This window comes from Mustela putorius, unplaced genomic scaffold (assembly GCF_011764305.1).
Source record: "Mustela putorius furo isolate JIRA1106 unplaced genomic scaffold, ASM1176430v1.1 tig00003983_pilon_pilon_pilon, whole genome shotgun sequence".
NCBI lineage: Eukaryota > Metazoa > Chordata > Mammalia > Carnivora > Mustelidae > Mustela > Mustela putorius.
The window spans coordinates 5,680,632-5,705,720 of NW_025422123.1; the positions used below are offsets into that span (position 1 = coordinate 5,680,632).

At 38.4% G+C, this 25,089-nt stretch overlaps 1 protein-coding gene across 1 annotated transcript in view; it reads left to right on the forward strand.

Annotated features, from left to right (window-relative positions):
- The window catches only part of DNAH8 (dynein axonemal heavy chain 8), a 365,321-nt gene that overhangs the window by 93,760 nt on the left and 246,472 nt on the right, over nt 1-25,089 (forward strand). The window contains exons 21-27 of the mRNA XM_045071144.1: nt 574-693; nt 8,542-8,677; nt 10,065-10,180; nt 14,192-14,290; nt 21,933-21,937; nt 22,425-22,500; nt 23,467-23,662. Of these exons, the coding sequence (XP_044927079.1) occupies nt 574-693; nt 8,542-8,677; nt 10,065-10,180; nt 14,192-14,290; nt 21,933-21,937; nt 22,425-22,500; nt 23,467-23,662 (748 nt within the window). The remainder of the gene's footprint in view (nt 1-573; nt 694-8,541; nt 8,678-10,064; nt 10,181-14,191; nt 14,291-21,932; nt 21,938-22,424; nt 22,501-23,466; nt 23,663-25,089) is intronic.

Sequence of the window (25,089 nt, forward strand, 5' to 3'; positions counted from 1 at the left end):
AAATGGGATGATGGTAGACTGTGGAAAATGGCAGAATAGAATGCTTAAATATTAATATTAATACAGCTACTATTAGTTAGTTGAGGCATTCATCTAACTGGAGACTGCCTATTGATTTCTGACATCTTTGCTATGTAGATTATGCATGCCTATTAGATGTGCTATCTGTGATGGCACCCTGGTATAACAGACAAAACTTGGAGGTTTGGGAGTCCGCTAAACATAGCTACGGCGATCTGCCTTTTGCTATGTATGTGTTCCTTGCCAGGTTACTTTACTTATCTGAACCTTTGTTTCTTTAGCTATATAAATTGGATAGTAAGTGAGTCATGGACCAGAGTAAGGATTAAAAGAGATAACACATAGGAGATTATGGTTCATGATGCTTGCTTGCTGTATAAAACTTTATTTCCATTTTAAGCCTTCTTTGCAGATGTACTCTTAAAATTTCTACTAAATTGTGCTTGGCTCAAGGCCCAAGTTTCTAGATATAACCCTCTAAATTAGTTTATAACTCAAGTACATTTGGATGAAAGAAGAGTTTTCCTCTACATTTATTTTTCTTGTTGGTAGATCAGTGACTTGTGTGAAATGCATATTGATACGGTTCTAAAGGAGATAGCCAAAACTGTGTTAATTTCCCTGCCCGAAGGGGGTGCTACCAAAGTAGAAGACATGTTGACGCTCAATGAGGTATGCATTTATCTATTATGTTTTAATCATAGAAATCCTGGCTCATAAACCTAACATGGAAAACCTAACAGTGGAATTCTCTATCAGTAGCATATAGACGTCCTAGCTTTTTTGGAGAGCCTCAGATCCAAAGATTCAACATGGCTTCAATAGCTCAAACTCACGGCCACACCCTAGACTGATCTTTCTAATATCCTCAACCTCAGGCTGGAGTTTCCTGGGTTTCTAGCAGTGGTTCACTCTTCTTCCTTTGATGGGTGACCTCAAGTGCCTCTTGGTTTTAATTGCTACAGACTTTCCCTTAAGCCACTCACAGAAATCTGCAAGTCATCTGGAATCATTTCCTGCCTCCCATTTCTAAATTCAGTCAGTCTTCAGAAATAGTGAGGTTTTTGCCTTTGACTCCAAGTTTACTTGAATTGCCTCTTCTTTTCCATACTTACTACCCTTTCTTATGTTGGGCCCTTAAGGTTCATTCTGAGTTTAGCAACTGATATTATGATCTAACTGGTCTCTCTGCCTCCATATTTGCCCCTGTCATATCCATTCTCCACATTGCCACTCATGATCTTAAATCCTTCAAGAGCAGTTTCATCCGGTGTCTAGAGGACAAAACCCAACCTCCTCAGCATCACAATATACTGAAATTCTTTGAGTACATATTTATGTTCCATTGACAGGAACCCTGTCTAATCATTTTTGAGGCCTGGCACATAGCAGTCTCTTAGAAATTCTTACTTTATGTCTTGAACCAGATTCTTCTTTCTTTCTTGCCTGCTGTGTGCTTCAACTACACTCACCCTGCTGGTTTGGCTCACCTTGCTCGTGTCAACCAAAGGTAGCTCTATCTCAAGGGGTCCAATCCTGCCCATGGCATACAGGAATGTTTGCTCCTTTTTCTATGGAAATGCAGACTCCTCTTGCCTTTAGGGGTTTGGACAGCCAGCTGGCCTCTTGCCTTAGGACAACTTAGGCATAGGTCAACTCCTCTATCCCCCAATTCTAGAGGACATGGGTCAAGGTCTCCAAGTGGTCCCTTTGGTATACCCTACACTTATTTCTACCTGATCTTTACCAATGATCATACTTCCTTTCTATAATCTCAAGATGGGCAAAGGTCTGATGATTGCCTCCTCTGCTACCATTTAAGAACTACCTTCTGCATAAACTGTAGGATCTTAATGTCATTTGTTCTCAGCACTGGGGCTTTGGCTGTAACAGGGACAACACAAAATGGCCCATTTTTATATCTTGTTCTTGGAGCATGCAAGTTTAAAATGATCATGTCTTCCTGACCATTTGTTCCTTCTATCACTGTTAAGCTTTTAATCTTTGAAGACTATTTTATTTGTCATTATTATAGCTACACCAGACTTCTTTGGTTATTATGTTCCAGATATATCTTTCTCTAGTCTGTTTTTTCCAACCATTCTGGGTTCTCCTATTTTAGGTTTCTTTCTTCTAAAGAACATTTAGCTGGATTTTTTTGGTAACCTACTGTGAAAAATCTGTCTTTTTTTTTTTTTTTTGCAAGTTACTATATAAATTTAATGCACTTGCAGTTAGAATTCCTATACATTTATTTGTTAAATTGCATTAAACTCTATTATTTTAAAATGATAAATAATGAAGAATAGGTAATAAAAATTTTATTAAAGCCACTGTAATCAAATCAATATGGCATTAACATAAAAAATATATAATTTAGAGGAACAAAGTAAAGACTCTAGGAGAAAAAGAGCACAATAAAAAATTAATACACCATCAAAGGTAATATTTTAGTTCAGTGGGGAAAATGATGGATTAATTAAATGGTGCTAGCACTGTTTCTCAGGAAGAAAATATGATTAGGTACCTCTCTTTTTTAATTGTTGAAATATACTTGACATACAATGTTAAATTAGTTTCAGGTGTACAACACAGCGATCTGACAATTCTGTACATTACTCAGTGCTCACCACAATAAGCATAGTCACCACCTGTCACCGTACAGTATTACAATATTATTGACTATATTCTTTATCCTGTACTTTACATCTCTCTGATGGATTTACAGCTAGAGGTTTGTACCTCTTAATTCTCATCACCTATTTTATCCATCTCTCCACCCTCATCCCCTCTGGCAACCACCAGTTTTGTTTTCTGTATTTATCAGTCTGTTTCTGTTTTTTTTGTTGTTGTTGTTTTTGTCTGTTTGTTCATTTGATCTTTTGTTTTGTTTCTATCCAAGTTGTTATAAATGGAAAGATCTCATTCTCTTTTATGGTGGGAAAATATTCCATTGTTTCTACATATCACATCTTTATCCATTCATCTATTGGTGGACACTTGGGCTGCTTCCATAATTTGGCTATTATAAATAATGCTGCAGTAAACATAGGGCTGCATCGATTCCTTTGAATTAATGTTGGGTTTTTTTTCTTTTTTTCTTTTTTTTGTGTAAATACCCTGTATTGTGACTACTGGATCATAGAGTAGATCTATTTTTAACTTTTTGAGGAACTTCCATACTGTTTTCCAGCACAGTATGGCTGTGCCAGTTTGCATCCCTATCTATAATACAAAAGGGTTCCTTTGCCTCCACATCCTCGCCCAACACTTGTTTCTTGTGTTTTTTATTTTAGCCATTCTGACAGGGGTAAGGTGGTGTCTTATAATTTTGATTTGTATTTCCCTGATCGGGGACATTGAACATCTTTCCATATGTCTCTTGGCCATTTGTATGTCTTTTTGGGAAATGTCTTTTTGGCGTTAAATTTTTTCCATCTTCATTAAGTGGAATCCTTCAGGCTGGCTTCTATATTTTTTTATATGACTCCGGTAGTCTTTGAAAGCTCCCTTGCTTTCTGGAACTATAGGGTATCATGGGCTTATCTTGTACATTTCCTGTCCCAGATCTGGGATCACCCATTTCTCCAGTCAGCCTTCATTCCTTTCCACATTACCAGTACAAAATAGTATATGGAGATCACAATTTGGGTCTTAGGAAAGGCACTCAATTTTAAACTTTTGGCTATTCCTTATAGTATTATTTCTGTATCTCCCAAGTAGTATATCTGGGGTGCTGCTTCTTGAATTGACAAATTTGCACATTATTTGCTTCCTGCTTTAATAAGTGAGCCCTATCCTCTATCAATCCTCCCTTGTTTTCTCAATATAGTTATAAAATAATTTTTAGTTAAACAATAATGGTAAATAGCAACACTTAATTATGCCCATACAAATATTAGTCAATGCAGAACCATATATTGTACATGTAATGTATTTTTTCTTAAACAACTTTTCTGTTTTGCTTGGGGTTTCTCATTGTTTCTGTTTTCACACGTTCTTTCAAATACACAATTATATCGGACTCCCAGTTTTCCCCCCAAGAGATTTCCTCTCAGAGCCCTCTGACTACCCGTTTTTAACCCGGGTTGATTAGTCTCTAGGTCAGCTGCAAAATTATTAACCTGGAACTCTCACTGTCTGCTCTGTTTCTTGAATTCTGTATTATTCTAGGAGGGACTGCCCTTCAGATGCTGAAAAGGCCTTTTCTGAGCAAATGAAATTTTCCAAAGAAAAAGTCTACTGCTTCCTGCCCCAGGGGGGTGGAGGGGGTAATTTCCTGCCTGTCATTTTCTTCTCACTCATTCTAGAATCTGACTCTATGCACTTCACACCAGGCCTTACTTAGAAACAAGCAGAATACAAAGGAACAGGAAATATCTCTATCAGTATCCTTTTTGTCCCATTTACAATGATAATCATTTTCTATTGATATATACCTATAACTGTTGTGGGAGAAAAACTCACACTACCAGATAGAATTTACTTTGCACACACTAATGAAGAAATTTTATATGCATAGAAAGAGAAACCGATCACACAAATCAGGGAAATTAGAATAAAGTGTGACCGAGTTTGAAGGTGGTGATTGCATTGATATCCTACCAGCAGATGCTATTACTATTAGATAAGTGATAAGTTAAGATACAAAAGCTGGAATTTTGAAGAGCGCTTTGCCAATCAATATGTGCCAGTCACTTGCATCAGACGGATCCAAGGTCTAGTAATATAAACCTGTCATCAGGTGGGCCTTTATAATGAAGGCAGAGTAAGATTTATAATGACAGGGCAAGTCTGGTAATATTCTGGACAGAAATAGTTTTGGAAACACACATACAATACACATACTGCTAATTTTGGTGGGAGGTTTGTGTGGGCCAACCGGGGGTTTCAAACCATATTTCAGACCGGCGATATTTGCAGTCTGGGATGTGGTCCTTGACTTGGAGCATCTAACTGTGGTTTTAGGGGAGATTATGTTCTTTTAAAAAAAAAAAAAACTATCATCACCGGCTTCACTCTGGATCCTTTGCTCCATGCTGCTGAGCCTGGGACTCGGCAAAGTGCATTTATCCTTGGCCACCTGGCTTCCTTTTAGACTTTGCCAATAGCGGTGATAGAAGGAGGGCGGAGGAGAAAGAAGAGACTTACCCTTTCCGGCTTTTCTTTCTGTTCCCAATATAGTCAGACAACCTCTCTTGGCTGGCAGTGACAGTCAATCCTAGGTCCTAGCTTTTTCTAGTCCTTCCAGAACTCACCTCTCTGGCTTCTCAGATGTACCAGCCCCACAAGGCTCCGCCCTGAGGCAGGAGCACCGGCTGGGCAGCTCCCTTACTTCCCAGCTCCAGGTTCTAGAAACTCCAGCCTCTTGCCTTTGCTTTTCCAGGTTCGGGAGCTGCTTCCTGCAGTAACTCTCCATGTGACTTTTGTGTCTCTTTTTGCCTATTTGAGTCCTTTAACAGTTGTTTAATCACTTCTCTATATTACGTTCTCTCATTCTGTCGGGTAGAATAGCTGGTGCGGCATCTGTTTTCCTGACTGAACCCTGACTGACATATCTGTATCTCGATAGGTACACAAAGGGAATAGAAAATCAGGGAAATGTGATCCAAGTTATGATAGGAAGACTGGTAAATACATCAAAGGGTATTAAAAGTTATTTCAACCAAATCAGCTTGGCTCCATGGAGACAGAAAGTCGATTGGTGGCTGCCAGCTCTGTGAAGATGGGTGAACGAGGAGGGACTGCTAATGGGTCTGAGAATTCTTTTGGGGGGAGATGAAAATACTCTGGAAATAGCAGTGATGGTTGCACAGCTCTGTGAATATACTAAAAACCAATGAATTGTATACTCTACAAGGATAATCTTTGTGGTATTGTGTTGTGAATTGTATCTCATTTTAAAAAAATAAAAAAGAAAGAAAATTAGTTTGACGGTTTTCCAGTCTGTCCCTGGACTGCCCTTCAGTTCAGGCTGCTCTTCACTGAGTTCTGAGAAGCCTCATGGAGGAAGTTCCAAACTCTTTTCAAAGTCTCGGTCCTCCAGATGGGCCCCAAATCCCACTGTTTTCTTTGTTTTTTTTCTAAATTTTTTATTTACTTATTTGACAGACAGAGATCACAAGTAGGCAGAGAAGCAGGCAGAGACAGAGAGGAGGAAGCAGGCTCCCCGCTGAGCAGAGAGCCTGATGTGGGGCTCGATCCCAGCACCCTGAGATCATGACCCGAGCCGAAGGCAGAAGCTTAACCCACTGAGCCACCCAGGCGCCCCCAGATCTCACTCTTTCTTGCCCTCTTGGCAGCCTTCCTCCCACAGTCTTCTTTCCTCTCTTCTCTATCTTCACTTTTCCCCTCCACCGGACCCCTCCTTCTAGCAGTCTAAAACGTTCTCTTGTCTTTTCCTTGTCAACAAACAAAAACCTTCGCACACTTCCCTTCATTTCTCATTCACAGCCCAACTTCCCATGCGTGCTGCCTTCACTGTCCCATCTTTCACTTCCCATCTCCTTTTGTGTTCCCCAGTTCCTGGCTCAGATTATTTCTGGCACGAATTAATATTTTTTTTTTTTTTAAAGATTTTATTTATTTATTTGACAGAGAGAGATCACAAGTAGGCAGAGAGGCAGGCAGAGAGAGAGAGAGAGAGGGAAGCAGTCTCCCTGCTGAGCAGAGAGCCCGATGTGGGGCTCGATCCCAGGACCCTGAGATCATGACCTGAGCCGAAGGCAGCGGCTTAACCCACTGAGCCACCCAGGTGCCCCACGAATTAATATTTTTAATACCTTTATGGAGATACATGATTCACACAACATAACAACATACTCATTTAAAGTATACAGCCCAGTGGTTTTAGTGTATTTACAGAGTTGGGCAACCATCATCACAGTTTTATAACATCTTTCATCTCAACCCTTCCAGCCCTGGGCGACCAATAATCTGGGTTCTGCCTCTTCAGAGTTGTTTGTTTTCCCTGCTCATCTAACATGGCTCTCACCACTGTCATTCCAGTGTTAACCACTGTGTTGAATTAATCAGAAGGGCTAGAATGAATAAGTCTTCCCAGTTGGGAAGAGCTGGCGCGGTGGGGAGGGCATTGGAGAATATCTCCAGGTCGGAGGAGGAACAACACCACTTCTTCTGAGACTGAGAAAAGAAGAGGGTGGGTTCAGATACACACAAAGTGGAATAAATGAGAGAGAGAGAGAGAGACTTCGAAGTAGCTCTCTCAATCCAGTAGTCAAAAAAGGAACATGCAAAGGCAGTGCATGAGAGATATGGGACTTTCTGAGTCTTGTCTGTATGGAGGTTTTTGCTTAGACAGGCTCAGATCCCCTTGCAGAAATGAGTTTGAAAGCCTGTGTTGGCTGCTCCCTTTTATTTTCCTCTTCCCTAAAAGGTATGGACATCATAGACATGTCAAAAGACCTGTTCAACCTCATAGGCCAGTTTTCTTTTCTGAATTTAATTAGTTCTTAATTTCTTCCCAAAACCTATTAGAAAAGTTCAGAAAGGCAAAGTCCTGGGTTTAAAATCAGGCAACACTGGTTTCAAACTCCTGCGTTGTCCAGTTGCTATGTGACCTTGGACAAGTTGCTGGTTCTTTGAGCCTCGGTTTTCTCATCTATGAAATGGGGACAATGATATTACCTATCCCAAGTGGTTGTCATTTAATTAAATGGGCTATTACATGGGAAGCTCTTAAATAGACGCCTGGCATAAATGAGCCTCGTGCTCACTTTAAAACCTTATTTTGTTTGAATCTCAAAGCAACTCTTTGGATTGTCCTTTTTTGAAACCACTTCTCATTTTCAATGTTTGACATCCTTATCTCTCTTGTTCTTCAGCTTTCTAAAAAAATTGTTATTTTTATTTCTTTCTTTGTTTTGTTTTTGTTTTTGTTTTTTAAGTAAACTCTATATTCAACATGGAACTTGAACTCATGATCCCAAGGTTAAGAGTCTGTTCTACCTAATGAGCCAGCCAGGTGCCAGTCATCATTAAATGTGAATGTAGATGTTTACGGGTGATTGAGTCAGATAAAAGTCAAAGACTTTGAGTTTTTCTTTTTCTCTCTTCCTTTTCTTTACTTGGACCTTAGCAGCTATGCCTTTAGCCATTGACAGTTTTGGATCTAAAACATTATGCTACTGGCAACTATCTCTAGTCATTTTTCTTTTCTTCTTCTTTTTTTTTTTCTTCAAGATTTTATTTATTTACTTGACACAGAGAGAGTGAGCAAAAGAAAGAGTAACAGAGAGCAAGCACAAGCAGGGGGAACAGCAGGCAGGGGAGTAGCAGGCTCCCTACTGAACAAGGAGCCTGCCGTGGGGCTCAATCCCAGGACCCTGGGATCATGACCTGAGCTGAAGGCAACCACTTAACCAACTGAGCCACCCAGGCACCCCTCTCTAGTCATTTTCAAGTGATGTTAATTATACTTTTAGAGATTAAAGTTATATTAATAGATTTTACAGTATTTTTAAGCATCTGTAAATTAATAGTCATTGCCTTATTTAATAGACATACACAAAAGAATGGGCTGATGTTCTAAACCACAAAAGTAAGCATGTGGAAGAAGCTGTCAAAGAACTTATATTAATATTTGAAAATATTTATGAAGTTAAGTACAGTGGGAAAACAGCAAAACCACTACCAGGTAATTTTGCTTCCTAGTTACAGTGTTTGAGTTATGATAGTATAATCACAAGAGTGATGGATATGTTCTCAAGCAGGTGCCTTCTGCTTAGCAGGTACCCAAATTCCAGACTCCCTGAAGGAAAACGTGTTCAGCATACACTATACCATTTGCACAAACTACTTAGGCATACGGCGCCCTTATATCAACTAGAGAATGGTGGGAATCAGATGCCAACCAAGGACCAATGTTGCAAACAAATCTTAGCCCTGCTATGTTAATCTCTCTCTTTTTTCTTTTAGCACACCATGCTAAAATGTCTGGAGACATTTTTGGTTGTCATATAGCAGAGGCGCTGCTACTGGCATCTAGTGGGTAAAGCTCAGGGATGCTACTGAACATTCTTTAGTGCACAGAACAGCCTTCAATAACCAAGAATGTCAGTAGGGCTAAGACTAAGAGCTTAAATAACTATCCACAACCTTGGAACTAGAGGGTATTATGCTAAGTGAAATAAGTCAATCAGAGAAAGACAATTGTCATATGATCTCACTGATACGTGGAATTTAAGAAAGAAAGCAGAGGATCATAGGGGAAGGGAGGGGAAAAATAAAATAAGACAAAATCAGAGAGGGAGAAAAACTGCTAGAGACTCTTAATCATAGGAAACTAATTGAGGGTTGCTGGAGGGGAGAGGGATGGGGAATGGGGTAACTGGGTGATGGACATTAAGGAGGGCATGTGATCACTGAGCTCTGCCTCTGAAACTAATAATAACTATATGTTAATTAATTAAATTTAAATTTAAAAAGTAAGTATCCATGGCCTGTCTTATTTCTCTTAGAGGTTTTCCTACTTAGTTTAATTAGCTTTCTTCAGAAGTGTCAAAAACTCCAATTAGCTCATTAAGTTAAAATGCTCAAAAGATAAACACATATTTTATTTTTAATTTTTATTTATTTGACAGAGAGAGAGAGAGCACAAGCAGGGGGAGTAGCAGAGGGAGAAGGAAGAAAAGACTCCCCACTGAGCAGGGAGCTCTATGTGGGCTTGATCCCAGGACCCCGAGATGACTTGATCTGAAGGCAGACGCTTAACACTTTGAGCTACCTAGGCGCCCCAACACATATTTTGGAAAGATAATATATAAAGCCCACTTAAAATCTTTCTTAATTCTGTATACTAAGAAGGAGTATATTTAAAGAGTATTTCTTAGTAGAATTGCGATTCTATTGAGATGGGTGATTTAAATTGAATTCAAAGATGATTCCTACTGAAATAAGTCTTAAGCTTTTAGATTAAAAACTTTTAAGGAAGAGGTTTCCTAAGAAGATTTGGGTATGTGGAATAAACTAAATGCTCAACATTAAATGTTATACATATATACATTTTTGTTTTTTATCTGTAGAACAGAGGAAACATGTTGTTTTTGGAAGTGAAACAGAAGAGGGTGAAAGCACTGATTATGAGGCTAATATCATTCCTGAGGTTGATGTTAATGATAAAGAAGATGAATTTAAGAAGGTATTTATTATGACATGACTTCATGCAGTTTAGCTGAATTATGACTCCTTGGGCCATAGATGACACCAAATGATGCTTCCTCTAGGCAGTTCTGCACCCAACCTGTATGGACTTATAACCAACCTGGATTTATAACGAAATCTAGAAAATGTAATTTTTGATTCTACACTGTAGGATCTTGCAAGATCTAGCCATCCTTCTAGTTTTCCCCAACACCATCAACTTTTAAAGTGATTCATCAATACAATTTATAAACTCATCTCCCTGTATTGTGATTGGCTGTGTTTTCTTATACAGTAAATGTCATACTCCTGGGGCTGTAGTGCTAGTCCTAGTGCTAGTCCATCCAACCCAAGAGTGGAGAACTCTGTTTTTAGTTACTGTGTTTTATTGAGTTACCTAACTTGCAAGGCCAAATTTTGATTCACTTGGGCCCAAGGATCTGCATTTTTTACTAGCATCCCTGGGATAACCTGTGGACTCCCCTCCAGGAGAAATCCAGTGTGGGCAGATTTTCATGTGTTGAGATGTGTTGAGAATGAAGGTTGACAAGGACATATGGGGTTTCTTGTTCCTTTTTAGGCCTCACCCTTGTGATCATGCACAATTCTGAATGCCACTCCCACATTTGTGCTAATTCCTACTTTCTCCTCCTCCTGCCAGTTTTCTTTTAATCCCTTATCTTCCTTTACTTCTTCTTCTATTTTACACACTTCTATACCTCTAACGAACACTGTAATACAGTTTTGGAAATAATCAGCACACATCTGATCCACTTTCACTTCTTGCTCAAGGAGGTTATCACCAGTGGATAGAAAAGCCCTTCTCCACCACTGAAACTAGATTTTAGCTGTAGATTCCTTCTCAGTACCATGCTTCAGGTGGCCGTCATCAAGTGGCAGGAGGCAGCAGGAGAGAGGAAATGTACGCCCCTGCTAGCGGTTCTCCTCTTCCAATTCCCATTGAAACTGGCTGGGGTCCTTAGACCAAGGCTGATGATCATCAGAGTCTCTTGAATTGGGGGATCACTTGGAGCTGCATGAGTGCCATCACCCCTCAAATCCATCATCCTCCACATTGCTGCCAGAATGGTCTCTCTAACGTAAAAATCGGACTATGTCATGCCTGTGTTTTAGCCTGGTAATTCACCAGCACTGATCCTATTCCTCTTTGCTCAGGCCTGATAACTCTGCCTTCTTTTTTTTTTTTTTTAAGATTTTATTTATTTATTTGACAGAGAGAGATCACAAGTAGGCAGAGAGAGAGGAGGAAGCAGGCTCCCTGCTGAGCAGAGAGCCCGATGTGGGACTCGATCCCAGCACCCTGAGATCATGACCTGAGCCGAAGGCAGCGGCTTAACCCACTGAGCCACCCAGGCGCCCCGATAACTCTGCCTTCTGACCCAACTCAAACTGGCTGGTCCACCCTATCCCAGAGGACGTAGAAGGGTGTAGAAGCAGAGAGGAACACAGAAGCTGAGAGGAACAGAGCCTGGGCCTGGAGCTGTGACTCACTGTGCTAGCAAGACATGGTGCCCAGATCCCTGCCCAGGCTCAGTATTTGTTCTGTGCTCTAACCAATAAACTTGGCAACACCTTTGGAGGGGGGAAAGAAGGGCTTAGAAAGGGGGCAAACCATGGTCCCTGGGTGGTGGAAATTTCATTCCATATATTTTGGTGTTGTACATTTTAATTTTTTTTAAGATTTTATTTATTTATTTGAGAGAGAGAATGAGAGAGAGTGAGCACAAGCAGATTCCCCACTGAGCAGGGAGCCTGAGGTGGGGCTCGATCCTGGGACTCCAGGATCATGACCTGAGCTGAAGGCAGATGCTTGACCAATTGAGCCACCTGGGTGCCTTTGTTGCCACCTTTAGAGAGGCAGGTTCTCACCCTGCCACTTGCACTAAGTTCCCTGGGTCTGAAGTTTTGTGAGGAGAGGTCTTGAATGGTCCCTAACATTGGGGCATGTGGCTGCTAGTGTATCATTTACAGATGCTTTCGGTTTTTTCCTTTAGATCTGTTAATATTTGCTTTATATATTTTGATGCTCCTGTTGGGTGCATCTACATTCATAAATGTCCTATCTTCTTGCTGGGTTGACTCCTTTTATCATTAAGTAATGCCATTCTTTGTCTTTTTATACAGTCTTTGTTTTCAAGTATGTTTTGTCTGATCTGAGTAGGTACTTCAGCTTTATTTTCATTTCCACTGCATGAAAGATCTTTTTCCGTCCTTTAACTTCCATTCTGTGTGTGAATTACTTCTGAAATGAGTCTCCTATAGGCAGCATATAGATTGGTCTTATTTCTTTATCCATTCAGCTACTTTGTGTCTTTTGTTTGGAGAATTTAGTCCTTTTCATTTCAAGTAAGTGTTGATAAGTATATAATTATTGCCATTTTGTTCATTGCTTTCTGGCTATTTTTGTTTTCTATTTGTTCCTTTCTTCTCTTGTAATCTGATGACTTTGTTTACTGTTATATTTAGATTCCTTTCTTGTTTTCTTCTGTGTATTAAGTAAAAGTTTTTACTTTGTGGTTACTCTGAGGGTCACATAAAATACCCCATTTAAATAGCAGTCTTTTTAAAATTGATAGCAACTCAATTTAAACATATTTTAAAACTTTATTTTTTCTTCCCCACCTCTAGTTTTTATAATTTGGGTGATACACTTTATATCTTTTTATTTTATACTTCCTTTAACTATTAAAATTTTAGCTAATTTTACTACTTTTATCTTTTAACTTTCATGCTTGCTTTATAAGTCATTGGTTCACTACCTTTGTCATATATTTACTTTTTCCAGTGAGGCTTTACTTTCATATGTTTTGTTATTATTAATTAGTGCCAGTAATTTTTTTATCATAAAGAAATCCCTTTAACAATTCTTTAGGGCCAGTGTAGGTGATGGACTTCTTTAGCTTTTGCTTATCTGGAAAGCTATGAATCTCTCCTTAAATTTTAAATGATAATCTTGCCACTTGTCACATAGAGAATTCTTGTTTGGAAGGTTTTTTTTTTGTTGTTTTGCTTTGTTTTGTTTTTGTTTTTTTCTCTTTCAGCACTTTGAATGTGCCATACTACTTCTTTCTGGCCTATAAAGTTTCTGCTGAAAAATTTGTTGATTGCCTTATGGGGTTTCCCCTTGTATGTGAAACATTGTTTTTCTCTTCTCGCTTGTAGGATTATCTCTTAAATTATCCTTAAATTTTATCATTTTAATTACAATGTGTCTGGGTGTGGATCTCTTTGGATTCATCTTAGTTGGAACTCTGGGTTTTGTGCATGTGGATGCCTGATTCCTTCTTCAGACTAGGCAAGTTTTTAGCCTTTATTTCTTTAAGTCATTTTTCTGGCTCTTTTTCTCTCTCTTTTCTCCTTCTTGGTTCCCTATAAGCACTTTTACTACTTCATGTTAAAGGTACCTTAAGATATTTTCACTTTCTTAATTCTGTTTTCATTTTGCTGCTTTGTCTGGGTGAGTTCCATTACTTTGTCTTCCAGCTCACTGATTTTTGTCCTTTTACTTCACTCAGCCTGCTGTTGAACCCCTCTAGTGTATTTTTCAGTTCAGTTATAACTTATCTTTGGTTCTTTCTTTCTTTCTTTTTTAAGATTGTATTTATTTATTTGAGAGAGAGAGAGAGCATGAGCAGGGGGAGAAGAAGGCAGAGGGAGAAGGAGGCAGAGGGAGAGGGGGAAGCAGGCTCTCCACTGAGCAAGGAGACTGATGTGAGGCCCAATCCCTGGACCCTGGCTTCATGACCTGAGCCAAAGGCAGATGGTTAACTGACTGAGTCACCCAAGTGTCCCTCTTCAGTACTTTCTTGTATTTTCTCTCTTTATTGAGGTTCTCCTTACTGTGTTCATCCTTCTCTCAGTGGAGGGTAGGCCTGGCACTCAGTCTGACTGTAGAACACGTCTGTTACTGCTCTGATACATTGGTGGGTGGGGAAGTTTGCTATGCCACCATCTTGAACCCAACTCTCAATATGATTTTTTGTTACAGGAATGTAAAGAGGTCTATGCTTTTTTCTCTCATCAATTACTAGACAGTCTTCAAAAAGCGACACGGTTATCTTTGGACACAATGAAAAGAAGAATATTTGTTTCAAGGCAAGTAGAAAATAAGCTAAGGTCTGGCAATACTATCATAACATAATACTAATAGTACCTCTTATTTTTATTACTTTAAAAATATTAAAATTTAAAATATCACATTCATGAAAAGACTGTATGAAAATATGTGTGTGATACTTCAAGAACAGTGATCAAATGAACAACCATGTTTCTGGCACCCAGGCTAAGACAAAGAACATTGGACATTATCAATCCCTTTACCAGTCCTTTCTCTGCTCACCCAAAGGTAACCACTATCCAAATTCATGTTGATTATTGTCTTGGTTTTCCTTACACCTTACCGTATGTTTGTATCCCTAATCAATGTATCATTTAGTTTTTCCTGTATCTGAACTGTGTTCAGTATTGTGTTTTTGAGATTCATCTATGTTGATATACTTTATTATACACAACCTGTTTATTCTACTGGTGATGATCATTTGGGTTGTTTTCAGTTCAAGCTATTCTGAATAAAGCCTTTATGAATATTTTTGTACCTGTCTTCCTGCTACACTTGCTACAAATGGAAGTGTTGGTCCTGAGGTATGTGCATACCTCACTTTACCATGTGATGTCCAACATGAGAGTCCCCAGGGTTCTTCATTCTTGCACACAGTTGTTGTTGTTAAACTAAAAAATTCTTGCTAGCAAGGGGGTGTGAAGTTGTATCTCACTGCGATTTAAATGATCATTTTCTTGGTTAATAATGAGCTTGAACATGTTTTCATGTTTATGAGCCATTTGTGCCTTCTTTCCCTTGAAATTTATGTTCTTTTCTTTCTCTTATCTCAAGTGGCTTCTCTTTCTTCCCTTTTTTCCTTCCTTCATTTCTTTCTTTTTTGCCCATTTTTCTGTTGTATTGGACTTATTCATGGATGTTTTCAGTATTTTGCTTTGTTGATGATAACATAGCAGATATCTTCTCCCTCCTGTGCCTCTCTTTTCATTCTTTTTATGGTATCTTTTACTGAGTTTAGAGTATTCAAGTTTATCAATATTTTCTTTAAAATATTCAAATTCATTTATCTTTTTCTTGTGGATTTTATGTCTTTAAAAAAAATCATTCCTTACCTCATAATGTCTTCTAAAATTTTATACTATTGTCTTTATATTTAGGCATTTAATCCACATGGTATTGATTTTTGTGTTTAATATGAGGTAGGAGATCAATATATTTTTTCACATGGTTAATTAATTGAGCAAATGAAAGTTGTTGAAAATATTACTTTTCTCTTTGAGAGATTTATTTATTTATTTAAAGACTTCATTTATTTGGAGGAGAGAGAGAGATGGTGAGAGAGCACAAGCAGGGAGAGGGACAGAGGGAGACAGAGAAACAGACTATCTGCTGTGGTAGAGCCTGACTTAGGGCTCGAATCCTGGGATCCTGAGATCACGACCTGAGCCAAAGGCAGGTGCTTAACTGACTGAGCCACCCAGTAGCCCCAAGAGAGTTATTTAAATGACATTGAATCTCTAGATCAACTTGGGAGAATTAGCATCCTTACAGTATTGAGTCTTCCATTCAGAATTATGGATTACCTCTCCATTTAAGTCTTCTTTACTATTTCTCAATGATGTTTTATATTTGTCTGTGTAAAAGTCTTGCACATTTTTCTTAGATTTATTCATTGACTATTCATGAATTTATTAAAATTAAATAAACCAAATTTATTTAAATTAATTATTATTAATATTGATCATTTAGTTATTAAGATTTAAATAAATTTAATTTAATTTATTTAAATTAATTTAAATAAATCAATCACACTGTTATAATCTCCCAATGTGTTGTGAACAAATTGGCAAATTTACAAATTTTCCTTCTCTTTTGATCAGTTCTTGTTTTAAGTGCTTTAAGCCTATGCTTAAAGGTGTATAAAAAATCATAGTAGCTAAATCTGTTTAGAACACTGTATTTTTAATTTTTATTTTATTCCTTTATGTTTGTTAATCCTAACTCCTCAAATTCTTTTTTTTTTTTTTTAGATTTTATTTATTTATTTGACAGAGATCACAAGTAGGCAGAGAGGCAGGCAGAGAGAGGAAGGGAAGCAGGCTCCCTGCCAATCAGAGAGCCTGATGCGGGGCTTGATCCCAGGACCCTGGGATCATTACCTGACCCGAAGGCAGAGGCTTTAACCCACTGAGCCACCAGGCACCCCTCAAATTCTTTTTAGTCTGTTATTAATTTTCCTTTACCAGCTTTTTTTTTTGGTATATTGCTTTTTAAGACTTTGTTTAAATCTAATTGTACAGTTTTTGTTGTATTTCTTAAAAGATTATTTTTTAAAGATTTTATTTATTTATTTGAGAGAGAGAGAATGAATGAGAGAGAGAGAGCATGAGAGGAGAGAGGTTAGTGGGAGAAGCAGACTCCCTGTGGAACAGGGACCCTGATCCGGGACTTAATCCTGGGACTCCAGGATTATGACCTGAGCCAAAGGCAATCACTTAACCAACTGAGTCACCCAGGTAACCATTCTTGATTATTTTTATTCAATCTGATTATCTCTACTTTTTTTTTTTTTAAAGATTTTATTTATTTATTTGACAGAGAGAGATCACAAACAGGCAGAGAGGCGGGCAGAGAGAGAGGAGGAAGCAGGCTCCCTGCTGAGCAGAGAGCCCGATGCGGGGCTGGATCCCAGGACCCTGGGATCATGACCTGAGCCGAAGGCAGCGGCTTAACCCACTGAGCCACCCAGGCGCCCCGATTATCTCTACTTTTAAATGGAGTGTGACTTGTTTACATTTTTTGTGATTTTTTTCATGTAGCTGTACTTAATTTTTTACATTTCAGTTTGTGTCTTCTTTTAGCATCTGTTTTCTTTGGTTCATTTCATTACCTCTGTTATCTTTGGGATGGATAATTTTTTCCTTCCCATATTTCAGTTTTTAAAGTAGTTATCCTTAAATTGAGAATACGTATGTCTTGCTCCAGTTTTTTTAAAAAAATACAATCTATGGTTTTTCAGTTTTCTGGTCTTATTTCTAACTACAAAGGCGTTGGCATGCTTTACTCACTGAACTGTATCTACCTTGTTATTGCTGCTTGATAGTTTCATTTTACCTTTTTTTAAACAAGAATACTGGCATATTTTATTACAATCTCCAGATTCTTCTGTATTTCTTGTATCCCACTAGTTCCTTAGTCGGGGTATATGAGGGGTAAACTCTCTTATTCTTCATTTTAAGTCTGAAAATTTCTTTCTTTTTTTTTTTTTTGCTCTTATACTCTCATGACAGGCTGGATAAAAAAATTCTTGTTTGTCTCTTGGCATTTTGAAAGTATTTCATTTTTTTTCTTACTTATGTTGTTGCTGATATGAAGTTCACAGTAAGTTCAAGTGAAGATTATTTTTTATCCTTGATGTTCTGTAGTTTTCTTTCCCTGTGTGGATTTGTTTTTACTTAGTCCTGCTTTGTTCTCAGTGTGCACTTTCTATTCAAGGGTGTATAGCATTCCTCATCCTGGAAAATCCTCAGCAATTTCCTCTTCAGATATTTCTTCTGGGACATTCCTTTCATTCTCTTCTGATAGAACTCCTAGCAGCTGAATGTTGAATAGATTAGCTACATGATTAATTGTTCCAACCAGGACACTCTTTTGAGTGAGGGGACACTATCCAGATGAAATGTTAGGACAGATTTAATCTGGAACTGTCCTGGGCACACTGGACATGCAGTCATCTCAAATCTTGGGGCTTTTGGTCTGTCCTCCCTGTCTCCTAACTCCTCTGTTATATGTTTTGGCTTTTTGCCTTTCTGGGCTACATTATGAGCAAGTTATTTCTCTTTCTCGTTTAAAGATGATCTCATCAATTGCATCTTAAATATCTCAATTAGTACTTGTTCATTTGCAAAATGCAAAAAAATAATCACAGGATCTGCCTTACATAGTTAATGTGAGCGTGGAATGTGTTAATTCGTGGAAAATGTTTGGAAAAGTGCCTGGCATACATTAAGCATTCAATAAACATTACAAAGAACATTACAAAGACAAAGAAATTTGTCTTTTTTCTTACTTAGTCTTTATTTTTTTATGTTTTATTTTTTGTTGTGTTCAGTTAGCCATTATAGTACATAATTAGTCATTGAAGCAGGGTCAACGATTCATTAGTTAAATGTCACACTCATTGCTCATCGTAGCATGTGCCCTCCTCAATACCCTTGACCCTGTTTCTCTCTTCCCCAACTCCCCACTGAAACCTCCAGATTGTTTTTCAGTGTCCATAGTCTCACGGTTCATCTCCCTCTCTGATTTCTCCCCCTTTGGATTTCCTTCCCTTCCCTTATGGTCTCTGTGCTATTGCTTATGTTCCACATATGAATGAAACCATATGATAATTGTCTTTCTTTGTTTGACTTACTTCACTTAACATAATCTCCTCCGGTTCCATCCGTGTCAAGGGAAATGGTGGGTATTCATCATTTCTGATGGCTGAATAATATTCCATTTTTTATATGGACCACATCTTCTTTATCCATTCATCTGTTGAAGAGCGTATCGGTTCGTTCCACAGTTTGGCTATCGTGGACATTGCTGCTATGAACATTGGGGTGCACATGCCCCTTATTTCCACTATGTTTCTATTTTGGTGGTAAATACCCAGTAGTTCAATTGTTGGGTCATAGGGTAGCTCTATTCTTAACATCTTGAGGAACCTCCATACTGTTTTCCAGACTAGCTGCATCAACTTGCATTCCTACCAATAGTGTAAGAAGGTTCCCCTTTCTCCACGTCCTTGCCAACATTTGTGTTTCCTGTCCTAATAATTTTGGCCATCCTAACTGGTGTAAGGTGGTATCTCATTGTGGTTTTGATTTATATATCCCTGATGGCTAGTGATGTTGAGCATTTTTTCATGTGTCTGTTAGCCATTTGTATGTCTGGCCTTCTGCCCAGTTTTTGCTTGGGTTATTAGTTTTTTCAGTGTTGAATTTGAGAAGTAAGTTCTGTATAGATCTTGGATATCACCCCTTTATCTGTAATGCCATTTGCAAATATCTTCTCCCATTCTGTGGGTTCCCTCTTTGTTTTGCTAACTGTTTCCTTTACTGTGCAGAAGCTTTTTAACTTGATGAAGTCCCCAAAATTCATTTTTGCTTTTGTTTCACCTGTCTTTGGAGACATGTCTTGAAAGAAATTACTGTGACTGATGTTGAAGAGGTTACTGCCTATGTTCTCCTCTAGGATTTTGATGGATTCCTGTCTCACATTGAGATCTCTCATCTGTTTTGAGTTTATCTTTGTGTATGGTGTAAGGGAATGGTCCAGGTTCATTCTTCTATATGTAGCTGTCCAATTTTCCCAGCACCACTTACTGAAGAGACTGTCTTTTTTCCATTGGATATTTTTTTCCCGATTTGTCAAAGATTGGTTGACCATAGAGTTGAGGGTCCATTTCTGGAGTCTCTGTTCTGTTCTACTGGTCTATATATCTGTTTTTGTGCCAGTACCATGCTGTCTTGGTGATCACAGCATTGTAATGTAGCTTGAAGTCAGACAACGTGATGCCCCTAGCTTTGTTTTTCTCTTTTATCCTTCCCTAGGTCATTAGGGATCTTTTCTGGTTCCATACAAATTTTAGGATTTCTTTGTTCCAGCTCTTTGAAAAATGCTAATGTTCCCCCCCCCCCAACGGTATTTTAATAAGGATGGCTTTGGAAGTGTAAATATCTCTGGGGAAGATAGACATTTTAACAGTGTTTATTCTTCCAATCCACATCAATAAAAGAAAAGATAAGAACCATATGATCCTCTCAATTGATGCAGAAAAAGCATTTGACAAAATACAAGTTCCACTCCTGATTAAAACTCTCCAGAATATAGAGATAGAAGGAATATTCCTCAATATCATAAAAACCATCTATGAAAAGCCCGGAGTGAATATCATTATCAATGGATCAGGAACACGACAGGGATGCCCACTCTCACCACCATTATTCAACATAGTACTAGAAGTCCTAGCTTCAGCAATCAGACAACAGAAAGAAATGAAAGGCAAATTGGCAAAGAAGAAATCAAACTCTTTCTCTTTGCAGATGACATGATACTTTATGTGGCAAATCCAAAAGACTCCACCCCCAAATTACTAGAACTCATACAGCAATTCAGCAATATGGCAGGATACAAAACCAATGCATAGAAATCCGTTGCTTTTCTATATAGGAATGTAAAGAAATCTAACAATGTAACTGTAGAAAAAGAAATTAAGGAATCAGTTCCATCCACAATAGCAACAAAAACCATAAGATACCTAGGAATAAACCTCAATAAAGACATAAAAGATCTATACTTTATGTCTATATACATAAGTGTATATACACGAAAGAAATTGAGAAAAACACAAAAAGATGGAAAACTATTACCTTATCTTTAAATAGTATCTATCTCTTTGTAAGTTACTGAATGATCTAGTGTGCTGTTCATGACCTCTGTTGCTTCACATGTTTATACTTTATAAAACTCTTTCTTGCTCTGGGATTCTGCCCTTTTAAATACAGTTTACACTTGTCTTGTTTCTGCATCTTGAATTTCACAATGAGACTATGAATTAGAGGTTTTCCCCCTTTATTTGCTTGCTTTTGGTTCAAAGACTTCCTTGCTATAATTTTTTCTGGGAACAAATGGTCCTGCATCCTAAAGTGAGTCTTCACGTTGGAGGCTTTGTGTTTCTTATGACACCCCCCACCCCCATCTGCTTGCATATAAATACAGGTGTAGTTTTTCAGTAATTGCCCAGCACGTGAAACCTACACATTGATCTTAAGAAGAGACCTATTTTATCATCTTCGAAAGATTCTCTGTGTACCTGGGAGGATTCAAGGGAAAAATCACCTACTCCTGGTCATAAAATTTGTGGATTTCTAGAATCAAAGGGAAAGCCCTCTAAGCATCCAAACAACAGGGTGTTACTTAGAAAACTAGATTAAGGGCAGAACCCTCCTTTGAAAGTAGAAACAAAGGAGCCAACAAAATGGTATTTGTAGAGTGTGAGAGAAAGAAATTGTGAATCAAGTGGACAGCATTTCTTGCTATGGAGAGCAGTAAAACATGGCTAATAATTTTGTCTGGGATGGGGACAGAGGTCAAGGCAGACGGAAATAACCAAACTAGTTTGCAGCTCTGATGTTTGTTCTTCGTTATTTGTACTTGTGTGTCTGCATGTACTTCTGTCTGAGCATGAATATGTCATTTAAAAAATCAATTATAGGGGTGCCTGGGTGGCTTGGTCAGGTAAGTGTTGGACTCTTGGTTTTGGCTCAGGTTATGATCTCAGGGTGGTGAGATCGATTCCCATGTCAGGCTCCGTGCCCAGCTTAAGATAGTCTCTTCTTCTGCCTCTTCCCGGCACTTCTCTCTCTAAAAGAAAAACAAAAACAAACAAACAAAATTAAAAAAAAAAAACAGCTTTGGAGGGCTTTGACCAGAATTCTCCTATGTAATCTTGCAAAAGAGTATATATAAAAATACAAAATATATGAAGGTTTTTTTTTTGTTGGTGGTGGTGATCTTGTCTGGCATCTGTTACAGGGCAAGAACAGGATGTGCTTTTATTAATTTTTAAAAAGATTTTATTTATTTATTTGAGAGAGAGAGCAAGAGAGAGAGAGCCCACAAGCAGGTTGGGTGGGGGGAGCAGTGGCAGGGAAAAGGTGGAGAGGGGCAAGGAGATTCCAGGCTGAACGGGGAGCCTGATGTGGGGTTTAAGAGTCTCATGCTCTACCGACTGAGCTAGCCGGGCGCCCTGATGTGGGGTTTAATTTCAGGACCCTGGGATCATAATCACAGCCAAAGTCAGATGTTTAACTGACTGAGTCACCCAGGTGGCCCTGGGATGTGCTTTTAATAAACAATATTAAATGGTTATTGCTGAGAGAGAGCAACATTAAAATGCTAGATAATGTATGGGAGACTAATATTTCACTTCTAATAATATTAAAACATTATGTTTTCTTAGTTCTTTGAAATGTATGGTTTCATTGTAAGTAATATTCCCCATGTAATTTGGTATTTTGAAAAGGTCTTTATTTTTAGGATCGGAAATGGTAGCAGAAACAAGCTTTTATGAAATTTCAGGTTAAGTTTTATAAGTTAAATGTCCATCTTCTTCCAGCCACCATGGACGAAGGCAATCAGAAGATATTATTTCCTTTATAAAAACTGAAGTACATCTAGCTATTCCGAATGTGGTAAGTATAATTTAATATTCACATTAATACAATGATATTTTGATAGTTTTTAAAGAAGTACAGCACTACAGCTGAGCTTACATTTAGAATAACTGCTTGGCTCTATGTCTTTTTAGCTCCACCAGTATTTAATGAAAAGCGGAACATTATTTTAATCTATTATAAACAATTACTCTGCATAGTTCTTGCTGTATTGACGGTTGGCATAAAAGAGGAGTTAAGCATCTAGTCAGTCATCAGTCAGCAAGTACTCTAAAAATATTCTTGCTTTTTCTTTCTTCAAGCATCAAATGATCTGAACAGTCCACCTCAGAAGTCCAGATCCCTAACTCCCCAACACATAACTGTGAGGTAACCAAGAATGGCAGAAGAGAAAGAAAGAAAGGGCCTATGACTCGAGCACAGGGACACTTATGCCTTCTCCTGGCATGTGTTTCTACCACCATCCCAGCTGCCCCTTGGCATTTGGACCTCCGGGTCACACAGGCTGACTGGGGTCCATTTTGTGATGTGCCATGGGATAAGGAAAGGCAGGAACAATCCGTGACTCATCTCCCACCTTTGACACCAACATGGTTTGGGCTCCCGGAGGAGAGCTTCTGGGCTTATTTGGCACATTTCAAAGAACCAAGGTCAAAACCTTGGTGGTATAGCTTCTTCAATCACTTTGCTTCCTGAGCTCCACACAGAGTCCACAATTTCTGGCTGCAACCAGAAATTTCCCTCACAGGGAAAGGATGACAAGGACTGTTCTTGACCTGTTTAGCCTGCAGGAAATGACAGAATGGGCAAACCTCAGGATAGAGAAAATCCACAGCCTATCCTCCTCTAACAGTCCTCTCCTCAGAGCAGCCTTCCACTGGGCCAGCTGGGGTTTTCCTACCCAGTGGGGAGTGATCTGGTGAGAAACAGAGAGATGGGTGGTACTTGGCGCCAGTACCAGGAGCCCAATTCTTCTCTCCACAGGTAATGATTCCTAGTTTGGATGACATTCAACAAGCCATCAATCGGATGATCCAGCTCACCTTGGAGGTCAGCAGAGGAGTGGCTCACTGGGGGCAACAGCAGACCCGTAACATCAAGCCTGGCATCACCAGTCCCAGCCGGACTGCGCCTGATGTGACCCCTGTAAACGCAGCGAAACTGGCGAAGAAGGAAGAGAGTAAGAACATTAAGACAAATCTCAGATGAATAGAATCTTAGAGTTGTAAGAACTAGTCAATGGTCTTTAGGACTCTTCTGGGTATGACAGCATGTAGATTTTTAAAATTTTAATTCCAGTGTAACTAACATATGGTGTTATATTAGCTTCAGGTGTATAAGATAGTGATTCAGCGCTTCCATAGATCACTCAGTGCTCATCACGATAAGTAGACACTTGATCCCTTTCACCTGTTGCCCCCAGTCCCCCACCCTCACCTCCCCTCTGGTCATGATCTGCTCTCTATAGTTAAGAATCTGCTTTTTGGTTTGTCTTTTTTTTTCCTTTGTTCATTTGTTTTGTTTCTTAAATTCCACACATGAGTGAAATTATGTGGTATTTGTCTTTCTCTGACTGGCTTATTTCTCTGACTTAGCATTGTACTCCCTAGGGTTATTCTCCAGCCATGTTGTTGCAAAGGGCAAGGTTCCATTCTTTTTTATGACTGATTAAAGTCATTTCTACATGTTTATTTGTTTAACTTTGCATTAAAAATTTAAAAATTAGTGTTTTCCGTACTCCATCATAAATATAACACACAGACATTTTCTTTTTTTAAATTTTAAAAATTATTTTATAAGCATATAATGTATTATTAGTCCCAGGGGTATAGGTCCAGACAGACATTTTCATCCAGAGTTTGGACATAGGTGAACAAGGATTTCTATATCACTGCTCTACTATCATAATCTTAGATTCAAAGAGAAATTATAACAATGCTTAGTACTAATTCTACTTTTAGCATTGTATTTGGTCCAATGAACTTAGTTTGTCAGAACATGATACCTAACAGTTCTGAGTCCTGTGTTCCTTGTACATAAAATACATATAAGCTATTCCCTTAAGTAATTATGAATGTGATACAGTACTGACCCAAAGTTTCATGGATGTTTTTACACAGTTTTGTGTAGAAAGCCAAATTACTGAGAAGTAAAAATTGCATATATTTAGGATACAAATGTGATGTTTTGATATATGTATATGATTACCACAAAGTAATTAACATGTCCATCACCTCCCACAGTTACCATTTTTTGGTGTATGCGTATGGTAAAATAATTTTAAATCTACTCTCTTAGCAAATTTTAAGTATACAATACTTAAATACTTATTGTAGTATCTGTAGTCACCATGTTGTACATTCAATCTCTGGACCTTACTCATCTTATAATTGAAAGTTAGTACCCTTTGATCAGTATCGCCCCTTTCCTCCACCCCTCAGCCTCTTGTAACCATTGTGTTACTCTGTGTTACTATGGGTTTGGCTTTTTTTTTTTTTTTTTTTTTACAATGGAATATTATTCAGCTTTAAAAGAATGAAACCCTGCCTCTGGTGACAACAAGGAGAACCTGAAGGGTATTATACTGAATGAAATAAGCCAGACACA